The following is a 12,074-nucleotide window of genomic DNA, read 5'->3' on the forward strand; positions in this document are numbered from 1 at the left end:
GAAAATCAACAGCACATCATCTTCCCTTCCAGTTCTTTTATGCTGTTGGCAATGATTCTCAGATGGGCCCTCCATACCCAGCACCACCCTGGTTCAGTTTAGCTGGGTGTTGTAAGCTGACCATTATTTAAGCCACCACACACACTTTGTCAATACACAGGCTATTCAGAAAAAACTGTGAATACTTGAAAAATTTAGCTCTTAAGCCTTTTATTTCAGCAAATACAAGAATAGTCACAGGTCTAGGGGTGACAATGACCTCATTCTGGTTAATAAGATATAGTTTCCTTTTAGCAAGTGCTCAGTATTCAAGAGAATCTTTCTCTTCTATTCTCTGCTTTGTGCTGAGGAGTTTCATGATAGAAAGTTCCTCACATCTGCCACCTTTTTTTTTTTTTTTTTGGTTTGTTTGACACAGGGTTGTACTATGCAGTTAAGGCTGGCCTTGAACTCACTTTGTAGCCCTGGCTGGCCTCAAAGTCACAGACATCCTCCTGCTTCAGCCTCCTGAGTGCCAAGAATATAGGCATGTACCACCATGCCCAGCCTATCTGCTGCAGTCTTGACAGAAAAGCCAAACAAACTGCACTGATCCAACCAGAGGCTGACAACCTGAGTGTACAACCAGTCAGTGTAATTTATTCCATGCTTCTTGTTACATGAAGAGAAAATAAAATTCGTATTTGTTTTAGTAATCTGTTCTTGGGGGTTTCTATTTCTTGCAACTAAAAATACTTAAAATTTTATAAGTTTGAATTTATTCTCTAATTTTTCTGATCCTAATATTTTCTATTTTCATTTTTATTCTGCTTCTTGAAACATTTATCTTTCAACATTTGTTTATCTACACACATACATATATATCTATGGACATATATATACATACACATGCAGTTTCTTTTTTGCTATATTTTTAGTTTCCAAGAATATCTTTTTTATGAGTAGTCTTGAAGAATTTATTGAATGATAGTCTCCATCTAACACAGAAGGGGGGCCTGAAAATGAGTTGCTCCTTCAAGAGGTTCTTTCTTGTTATTGCTTTTGCTTTTTCAGAACACCTGTCAAATGACAGTGGATTACTGTATCTTCACTTGTCTATGATGCTAAGTATAATTATTTTCAAGTTTTCTTCTGTTCTCTGCACTGTGTCTGAGTTCCTGTGGCCATTTTTACTGTCTTGTTCCCGTTAAAAGCTTTTCTCAAGCAGTTATTCTTAGCTATTTATTTATATATAAGGGTTTAAAATTCTTGCCTGGCAAGTGCAACATCATGGGTTCAATTGCCAGTACCTCCCTTCCCTCCAAAAAACCTGTTTAAAACTCTCAAAATGCCAATACTAATAGTGACAATCTACAGATTCAATGCAGTTCCCATTAAAATCCTGATGATGTGTTTATGGGAATGAACAATCCTTTATAAAATTCACATAAAGTCTCAAGGGACCCTGTATTAGGCAGCTGTCTTGTTGCTGGGCAAAACACCTGACACCAGTAACTTCATGAAGAAGAGAGAGGTTCAATTTGGCTCACAGTTTCAGAGGTTTTGGTCCATGACTGGCCAGTTAGGTATTCTTTTATTTTCTTACTTAACCTCTCTGTTTCTTCATCTATAAAAAGTGGTAACAAAAATTTCTACAACCTAGCACCTAGCTTAAAGTAACCGTAAGGATTAATAAATGTACTTTACATAGTACCAAGCCCAGAGTAAGCTCAAAGATTTGTTATTGTTATTGATTAGTATTCAAATAGTAAAAAATAGGAAGTGTGTATATAGAGGAGGCAGTGAAGAGAGGCAGTGAGTCTTAGTGAGACAGGGTAACTGGTGCAGACGTCCTATACATGAGCGAGGACAGTCCAAAGACAGAAATAACTGACAGACAAACTGTCACATATACTGTCTCATTCTATTTAACAAGGGATTATCAGTTTCTCATTATTCCTTTGCTTGGCTTCTTCAGATATTCAAGGGAAGGAGACAGCATGGAATACTAGAAAACACACTAACTGGTTAGCATCCAAAAATAAAGAATTCTGGTTCTAGCACTGATACTAACAGTGTGATCCACATTCAGTCATACATGAAGAGAAAAAAGAACAATTTACTAAGCTGGTATTTTCAAACTCCCAAGATTCTTTTTTTTGAGACAGAGGTTCACTCCATAGATTAGGCTGGCCTCCAACTGCAGCAATCCTGAGTGCTGGGATTATAGGCACATGCCACCACGCCCATTCAGGATTCATTTTAGAAATTCATACTTGCTTTCTCATGAACTAGTAAGGATTTATCCTTTAAAAAGTGGTGGGATTACTAAATCAGAAACTGAAACAGGAATCTTACAATCTGTGCTTTAAAAACCTTGACATTAAAAAAAAAAAAAAAACGTGGCATTTGGAGTCAAATGGTAACCCGATGATTGATAATTTAGGGTTATTTATATATGTGACTAGTGATTATAGCTGAGCCATCTTTTATATGGAGAAGTAGTGAAGGATAAGTGGTGAGCAGTGTGGGCTGTAGAACCTGACTGCCTGGATTCCACAACAGCTTGCTATCTGTGGAACCTGACTGATGCCCAAAAGAAACTAAAGCTGAGGCTTATCTGTGATTATGATACTACCTACTATCTCCTGGGATTAAGAACAATGACTAACTCTATAAATTTACAATTGTGCTCCAGACTTGACACAACCTCAAGGCACTATTAGAAAGGGTAGGCAATACAGGGATATTTTTAAGATTATAAATTTCATTGTTTATAAGGAACCAGAAACCAATTCTGATGGAACTTGTTCTGGAAAAGATATTTCACAAAACTGCCCCATTTTGCTATGGTAACTAGTTTTGCTGATCACCAGTGTGCTCTTTCCTTGAAGTAATACTCTAAAGTTTATGGAGGACATATTCCTTACTTAGTTTTGATGTTTACCAAATTATAAAAGTAATGTGCATGTACTGTAATAATTAAAACCAGACTAAGAAATATAATAAAGGCAAAAACTAATTCTCCTTTAATATCTACTTCTAACCTTACCTCCTAAAATAACCAAGATTATCAGTACAAATGCTTTTTATAAATTATGTTTTCTGTTTCAAAATGACGACAGATATGATATTCAAAGGCTTACCTCCAGGTATATTGATGGTGGATTATGCTCTCCACCAAATTTGTCCAATAGGGCCTCTATGTGTTCCTGCGTCAACTTAATCATTTGTTTGATATTCCATACCTAAAAAATATGCGAAAGTAATTAAATAAAGATCACTTAGTATATGAATTACAATTTTTTTATGTGAAACACAAATGACTTTATTTTCTGCTCTTATATACTACATAGCTAAATAGCAAGACATTGTGTCATGAATCTGTACTATGACAAAGCAACTTTCAAACCATTTCAAGTCTTACAGGTTTTCCCAGCAATTGACACAATCTAACACACATAGAAAATGAATAAACAAGTGGAAAAAGGAAAACCAAGGGTCACATAAGGCATGGAGTTTCAACCCAAACAGAAATAAGTAGAATAAAGTTGCCTGCTTGGCAAGCACAAGATTGTGAGTTCAATCCCAAGTACCAAAACAAAACAGAAGAGAACTAGTTCTTGTCTATCTTCCCCTTTAAAAATCATTTCCCTCAATCCCTGGTACAAAAAAACAAAAAAAATCATTCCCCACTTTATAAAAGGCAAAGTTCCTATCTATCTCAAACATGACAAGATACTTGGTTCTGAGATATACGATCTCCAAAGTATCAAAAAAAGAGATAATTAAAAGAAAAGCGAAATCCCTTGAAAGAAAAGATATAAAATACGATCAGGGCCTAATTTATTTTTCCAGCTGGTCAGTCTAGAATTCAAAAGTCTAGTGGTTATAATAAAGACATCTATATTAATACGTCTGTTTTAAGATATATGTTAGGTTTTTTGTTTCCTAGTACACTAAGAGTTCTAACTTAGGTTTATGCAGTGTCTTGATGCAGTGGGGGTGGGGTAGGGTGGGGGGTGGGTGGCAAGAGGATGGGAAAATAAAGAAAAGAGACAAAAGCTGGGGTCAAATGGAGCCCTCTCTCCTGATGGGAGGAAAGGAACTGCTCAACCACTGTAGGAGCATGTGTTTATACATTTAGCAAGATAAAGTCATGTGACACCCCTTTGCCTTATAACCCACTGCCTGGATTGCCTTGGAGCCTGAGGTTTTCTGGGCTGGAGCAGCTTGTTTGCCAGGGGTGTTCATTGTTCTCCTACTGCCCCAAACTTGTGATCAATCTCCAGGCTCAGAAGTTCCCTACAGGTTGAAAATGAGAATTGGTTTAAATTACATTATATGGTAGATAGTGTTAAGTGATCTTAATCTGCAGTATTAAAGTTTTATCAAAAAATATAGTTAACATAAACACACAGTAGGAAGTATGGCCTTTAAAATTACTCATAGTTATAACAAAAAGATGTGATTTCACACATAGTGATGTGCACTTGTAGTCTCAGCTCAGTTATGCTGGAGGCTGAGGCAAGAGTTCTAGGATCCCTCGACAACATAACAAGACATCAACTCAAGGGAAAAGCACACAAGAGAAAGGAAATAATAGGTTACAAAGCAAAATAAATGAGCAAGAGTCTGAAGACTCTTTGTTTATTTGTCTAAGGAATATTTGGATTGTTTTGTTTCTTTCAGCCTCAAGACAGTTTTTCAGTGAATGGCACTGAACTACTTTTCTGGAAAAAAGCAAGTTTTCCTTTTTGATATCTAGGTATAAGATTCTTAGATGGTGGTGGTTGCCCGCCTGTAATCCCAGCACTTGGGAGGCTGAGGCAGGAGGATCACTGTTACCACTCTCATCTGGGTCATCCCAATTTCTTAGTTTATCTCAACAGTCTCTGAAGCAGTCTCTCGTGTTTCTTGCCTAGCATGGTCACTAATATTTTTTTCATTTTTAAAACATACTTTTGGGCTGAAGATATAGCTCAGTGGTACAGTGCATGCTTAGCAAGTGTTAAGTCCTGAGTTTGATTCTTGGTACCAAATATGTATGTGTGTGTGTCTCTCTCTCTATATGTATTAATTGACATAGTAAGTTTACATCTTTAATTGACACAGTAATTTTATACCTCATACACCTTTACACCTTCATCTGACAAGCACAAGATCACATCAGTATTTGGCATATTTAGCATCTCAGAAATGCTATTATTTCTTTGTGTTGATAACATTCAAAATCCTGTTAGCTATTTTGAAGAATTCAATTAATTGTGGTCAACCAGAAATCTTACTCTGCTGTAGAACCTTAAAAGTTTTTTCACTCATCCAGTTATCCTCTGTATCCACTAATCATTCTCTCTCCAATTGTCCCTCTGTCTAGGATCTAGTAAATACCATTCCATTCTTTACTCGTAGGGAGAGGAACTTCAGATTCCATATATATGGTAAGTGAGAACATACGGTATCCAGCCTTCAGTGCTTGACTTATTTCACTTAACCTATTACATAGTCTCCAGTTTCTCCATATTGCTGCAAATGACAGAACTGCTAGGACTGTAAGTGCGCACCACCACAGTCAGCTCTGCAATTATATTTCAGGTATATACATACAGTTGGATATAACAAAGCAGAACAAAAAGCAACTGGTGATCTAAACTATTTTCAGAACAGGAGAGAGAAAAAAACAAGTAACCCCAGCCCCACGACTCTTTTCTTGACCCAGTGAATTCAGTGTTCTACAACACACAGTTCTCCCAACTCCAGACAAAACTCACATTCAGTTAGCATAAAGAGCTGCTTCCTGGGACGTGGAGAAACAGAGAAAGGAAAGAGATTAGAGAAATGAATATGGGGCAATGAGTAGACTGTACTGATTAGAATGAAATTTTCTTTTCGGGAGCAGAAAATGGTTAAGATTGTGGTTTTTTTGTTTTGTTACTAGGGGATCGAACTCATGACCTTGTGCTTGCCAGATAGGTACTTGTGCTATTGAGCTATGTCCCTTGCCCAATAAAATTGCTTTGGGAGGGTGGGGCCCAGACCAGTAGTGGCTAGAAGTCAGGTTTCTTATCTTTTCAAAATTCTCACTATGCAGTTCAGGCTGGCCTTGAGCTCCGTCTATCTCTATAGCCCAGGCTGGTCTCCAACTTGCAATAATCCTCTTGCCTCAACCTCTTGAGTGCTGGGATTACAGGCATGTGCCACCACACCTGGCACGATGCAAACTAATTTTTTATCCAAAGAACAGAAAAAAAATTATAATGACCCTAGTTGAAATTAGAAAAGATGAGTTTGAGAGAAAATGTACATTTCTCAAAAGAGTTAAAGAACTTGGTGCTTTTTATAAAATACATGTATATTAAAAAGTAGAATCAGATATTTGTAAAGCTAGTAATAGATACATAGTTTTAGCCTTAATATGTCTTCTTAGAAAAAGATGGACAGCTTTTACAACAGTCCTAACAGGAATGGAAAAATTTTCAAAGTTTTAAGAAAGTTACTAAAACATTTCCTGTCCTGTCTTGATCTCTTCCCTGTATCACATAATTAACACCAGACAGCCTTAGTAAACAACTGGTCATTTCTAGTAATTTCCCAAAAGGCAGAACTCTGTCTCCAAAAAGAGTGAGAATTTCTTAATAAGTATAGGTCAGCAAACAAACGAAAAACCTAAAGTGTAGTTCAGAAGATGCCTGTGTTGGGACTGGGAATATAGCTCAGCGGCACAAATGCCTGCCTGGCAAGTGCAAGGTCGTAAGTGTGATCTGATAAAAAAAAAAAAAAAAAAAAAAAAAAAAAAGATTCCTGTTAAAACAAAAATGTGGATCAACTGCTATGGAAAGAACTAAAGGGTAGCTACAGTACAGAATAACTACAGTCACTAGTCCTCTTCATCTCTGTGAACATGCTTAACGTTTCTATCAAATCTTTAAAAGAACATAATTATTATAATACCAATTATTAATAGGTGATAGTATATTTAAAAACCTCTTAAATTCATTTTGTGCTACTGAAACCAAAAAATATCTGAACTGCAATAAAAAGCTCTCTTAATGATACAGTCATTAGTTAGGAACACAGTAACAAGATACTTATTAGGTCAAAGGAGAAAATTACAGGACTATTCTGGGACTAAGGATTGAATTTAGTACCTTTGTACTGAGCTACATTCCCAGCTCGCTCTCTCTCTCTTATTGATTGATTGACTGATTGACTGACTGACTCATTTGGAGACAAGGTCTTGCTAAATGGTCTAGTATGGGTTCAACTTTGTGGTCTTCCTGCCTCAGCCTCACCAAACGTGTGGTTATAAGCACACATCACCATGCCCAGCAAACTACTCTAACAGAAAGGGAAAAAAAGGATTAAATGGGATAGGACAGAGACAGGCAGGCAGACATCAGAAGCTAAAATTCCAAGAAAATTGTTGGGAAAACTCTAGTACTGAATGCAAAGAGCCAAGAGATTGTCTAGTGTGTGTGTGTGTGTGTGTGTGTGGGGGGAGATATCTGAATATCCATGAAAAATAGAAAACAAATATAATCATAAGGAAGTCATAAAGACTTACATTTTGAATCATTTTGAATCATATAGTCGTGAAAATAAAAATTTACATGAAGGGCTAGTGATATAGCTCAGTGGTATAGCACCTAGAATGGGTGAGACTCTGGGTTCAATACCAGAACCAAAAAATAAAAACAAAAAACAAGACCTTCAGTGAAGTAAACAGATTAGAACCAAAGAAATAAAGAAATGAAAGATGATTCTGAGAAAAATTAACTACAAGGTTCAGATAAATGAAGGGAAAATGTGAAAGACATGAAGAATGGTATTAGCAAATTCAGGAGAGATAAGTGAATAGAAAATAGCCATGAAATTTTCAAACTGGTTCAAAATAAAAAATACTGAGATTAAAATAGTACACTGAGTTCTGGCCATGAAAAATAAAACTACTTACACAAGTTGAAGTGGAGGACCAGACAAATTCTGAAATCAACCGAGAGAAAAAAAGTTGTTAAACTGTTGTCATATTTCTCAACAAGTCAAAAAAGATTAAAACAGCTAACAACTCAGAAAAAGAAAACTGAACCTAGAAGTAATAAGAAAGGTAGCATGGTAAAATGAATAATGGCCCCTTCCAAGAAGACTATATTCTACAATACAGAACCTATAGATGCTGAAAGCAAAAGCAACTGTGATTTTTTTGTTGCTGTTGTTTTTGCAGTACTAGAATTGAACTCAAGGTTTCTGCACTCAGCTACATCCTCAGATCTCTTTTAAATGTTGTGGCAGGGGCTTGCTAAATTGCTCAAGTGGTGCTCAAACTTGTGATTTCTCTGAGTTGAGATTACAGGTGTTCGCTACCACACCTGGATTTTAAGTACGTGAAATGAGAAGTATCCTGGATTATTTGGGTGGGACCTAAATGTAATCATAAGCAATAAAGTCATATGAAACATACAGAGAAGATTTAAATATGTCTAAGTGCTGGCTTTAAAAATGAGAGATGTTTTCCAAAGGAATCTGTTTCTTCCTACAGTCTAAAGCAGTGATGGTAAAAGTTAGACACAGTGCATGCTGCAGCAGGCTGTTTGGATCATTGAAAACTCTAAAAGGTTTGGCATTACTCACGTCTAGATAAGCCTTGAGCCTCGAATCAGTGTGGCCTTGTTGACACAAAGGCTTTGGCCCAGTGAAACTCTGGATTTATGAGCTCCAGAATTGTAAGAACAAATCTGTGGTGTTACAAATGAACAAGTTTGGGTTAATTTGTTACAGCAGCTATAGGAAACAAACAGAAATGGAGAGCCTAAAGACTAGTAATAATGAGGGCAAACCTAAGTAAGCAAAAGGAAAATCATATTTTACAGTGAAAGATGTGAGTCAGAATAATGAGACAACCTGATAAGTGCTTCTTGATGTGATACAACATAAATGTTAACATCATCGGTAAAGTACACTTACAAAATGCTTAAACTGATCTAAGCAAGCCTAGATACCTAGCTTCTAATTTAGAAGAACTATAGAGAAATACCAAAAGCACTACAATGAAATAATCAGACAAACATGGAAGGTAGGACATTTACCTTCCTTTCACAAGTCAAAATAATGGCAACCAAGACAAATACAAAATGTGGGACATTCTGTATTAAGTGGACAGGACAACTGTCCTGTACTTGTTAATAAATCATGTCATGAATAAAACAGTACATGGTCAGTTCAAGAATAAAGACAGGATGGGTGCAGTACAATATTCCTCCAATTCAGCAACTTGGGAGGAAGAGGCAGGAAGATGGCTAAGGTTAAAGCCAATCTGCATTAACTCAGCAAGACCCTGCCTCAAAATAAAGAAATATAGTAAAAAGGGCTAGGGACATAGCTCAGTGCAGAATGTCCTTGGGTTCAATCTTTAGTAACGCACATGCGCGCGCGCACACACACACACACACACACACACACACACACACACGGCATGTGTGAGACCCCGTCCCCCCAACCAAGAACCCACAGACAACATACAATTCTGTCCATATGCAAAGAGCAAATCCTAGTACAAGGATGAAGAATAGCTTTAAAAGATCTTCTTGGCACAAATGCAGAACATGTACTAGATGTAGGATTGTAAAACTATTAAGTCTTTTTACATACAATATTTTGGTTACATGAAAGAATTTCCTTTTTCTTAGAAGAAACAAATACAACATAATATTAACAACATTCCCGACTGTGTATTTACATGAGTGTTCACGGTGCTTAAACTTTTCTGTAGGTTTGAATTTTCCTTCAAACTTTTCATTTCTTTTTCCTTTAATGTTAAGTAATGCTCTTTCTGTCCAACAATCCTTTTTCCTCCTCTTAATGTCTAATTTATCTGATATTAACTTTCATATTCTAGAATTCTTATCCTATTTGTCTGGGATGTATTATTTCATTCTTTTATCTAGCACATGTCTCTTAAAAATGGACTACAGACTCTTGTCAGTTTGTTATGTTTTAAACCTAGGTGGCTGTATTTTAATCAGATAAATTTAGTTCATTTATATTTTTGTATCTTATTTATTTGTACCACTTTATTAGGTGCTTTTTACTTACACTACTTTTGTGTGCGTTTTTCCCTAGTTTACTGACTTCTATTGATTGGATCAAGCTCTGGTATTCTTCCTTTTACATCTACACAGTTATCATATTTTAGGCTGCAAGGCCAAGTTTCATAAATATAAAAAAATACCATATAGATCATATTCTTTTACTATGATATAATTAATTTTAAAATCAATAACAAAATTTGAATATTTTTTAAAAATTCAACATTAATTTCTAAAAAAGTCCATAAAATGTTAGAAGTAGAGATCACTTAACTTAAAAATATCCCCAAGAAACTCAGAGGAAAGCATTATTGTGAGGCAGACTAAGACACCAGCTATGACACACAAAAGGTTATAGCAAATGGCCTGGGATAAGATGAAAAAGGGTGTAAAAACTAAGATGGCAGAGACAAAAGTGTATTTATAGGCAACATGTTCTCCATATTTCTATAGCTACAGAATCTATAAGCTAATCATTAACTATAAAAACCAATGGAACAGCTGGACATAGGATCAAGGACACAGATCTTATGCAGCATTCCGAAGATGTTCCTGAAACTAAAGAATCTAGAGAGGGTAAAGAAACAAAAAATTTACAAAGAATTTGTGGAGCAAGCAAAAAATTAATATATGTCCACAAGCCTACTGAGAGAACAAAGTCAGATGATTCTAGAAGTTAATTTCCGCCCTTCTTTTCGTAGCCTATCAGGAAGCTGACTCAGCATATCTGTTTGCTTAATGTAAGAAAAGACTGATGACAGCCACAGAAGTCAGGAAGCTTCTCCTTCCTAATAAAGCCGCTTCATCAACCTCAAAGCCCCAGTTATTCACACAGAAGCCCTTTCCATGGTACACTAATACTAGTTCTGTTTGACCTAAGCACATGTCTAACAGATCTTGGAAGATTCTGGGTGCCTGGCTATGTCTTTGTTTTTCTCTGCTGAAACTTACTCTATGACCTTCTGGTGGTACTGAGGATTGAACCCAGGGCCTTGTGCATGCTAGGCAAGCCCTCTACCACTGAGTGATACACTTTCAGCCTCCCTCTAAATCTTGTTTCACATTTATACAAAATTACAAACAGAAGTGTAATTTGCTTGACAAAGACATTCGTAAATGTTCTTTTACAGGAAGATTCAGTGTCATGACGTCAATTTTTCCCAAATGAATTTGATGCAGTACAATGTAAAGATAAACCTCTAAAGTACTTTTATCTTTGTCTATAATTTGTTTCTTATTTATAAAAATCTGAAATACACACAAGGCATCAACAAAGCTGAATAATGGGTGCATGGATAGTTATTATTCTCTATACTTTTCTATATGCTTGAATAGGGGAGGGAAGTAGAGACAAAGAAAGGGAACTATAGTAGTAAATTGGTTAGCGCCTAGAAATAAAACACACTAAAGATACCCTTACTTTTATAATTAGGGTGCCCTATGTCTGTCAGCTACAATCCCTGCACTTAGAGGAAAGTCAGTTAATCAGTACACAACACTTGTGGAGAACCCACAAACTTCTGATTTAGAAAAGAAGCCTAGACATACATAATTGCAAACTTCTCTGCTGTAATCAACTAGTCTTTTATTCACAAAAATTAATACACAGTCAAGAGTCATAAGACACTGGAAATCCAACAGACCAAAAGAAAAAAGATCACATGAACAAACAAAGTAACTAGTTATGGAGAAAAAAAAAAAAAAAAAGCATTACTGCGAACATGGTTAGAAGAAAGGTTAATTTGTAGAATGTATGTTGATAAAGGTCATGTTAGTAACTTGTAATACAGAGAAATTTCCCAAACAATACAAGAGTTGAAATATTAAAAATACAGCAAGAGGTACAAATAAACAGAAGAAATAAAGATGCTACTAAAAATATTTGGAGCTAAAGAAAAACAATATTCTGATTCAAATGGCTTACTGAGAGCTAAATATAAGTGAAAAAACTTCTACCTGGGGAAACCCTAGTTTCATAATTAAATTCCAGAAATTCAAAATTGCAAGACAAAA

At 35.9% G+C, this 12,074-nt stretch overlaps 1 protein-coding gene across 14 annotated transcripts in view; it reads right to left on the reverse strand.

Annotated features, from left to right (window-relative positions):
• Window positions 1-12,074, reverse strand: part of Braf (B-Raf proto-oncogene, serine/threonine kinase) — a 199,865-nt gene that overhangs the window by 124,235 nt on the left and 63,556 nt on the right. For 13 of the 14 annotated variants that reach the window (XR_010048076.1, XM_063250605.1, XM_063250595.1 and 10 more), the window contains exon 2: window positions 3,126-3,227. Coding sequence is in view for 13 of the 14 variants with exons in the window: in XM_063250605.1 (XP_063106675.1) it covers window positions 3,126-3,227 (102 nt within the window). In the remaining variant the exon portion in view is untranslated. Of the gene's footprint in view, window positions 1-3,125; window positions 3,228-7,933; window positions 7,963-12,074 lie in introns of all 14 variants that reach the window. The other variant, XM_063250603.1, reaches the window with a different exon arrangement.

The sequence above is a fragment of the Cavia porcellus genome, unplaced genomic scaffold, assembly GCF_034190915.1.
Source record: "Cavia porcellus strain 051 isolate PalLab524CR breed Dunkin Hartley unplaced genomic scaffold, mCavPor4.1 scaffold_6, whole genome shotgun sequence".
Classification (NCBI taxonomy): domain Eukaryota; kingdom Metazoa; phylum Chordata; class Mammalia; order Rodentia; family Caviidae; genus Cavia; species Cavia porcellus.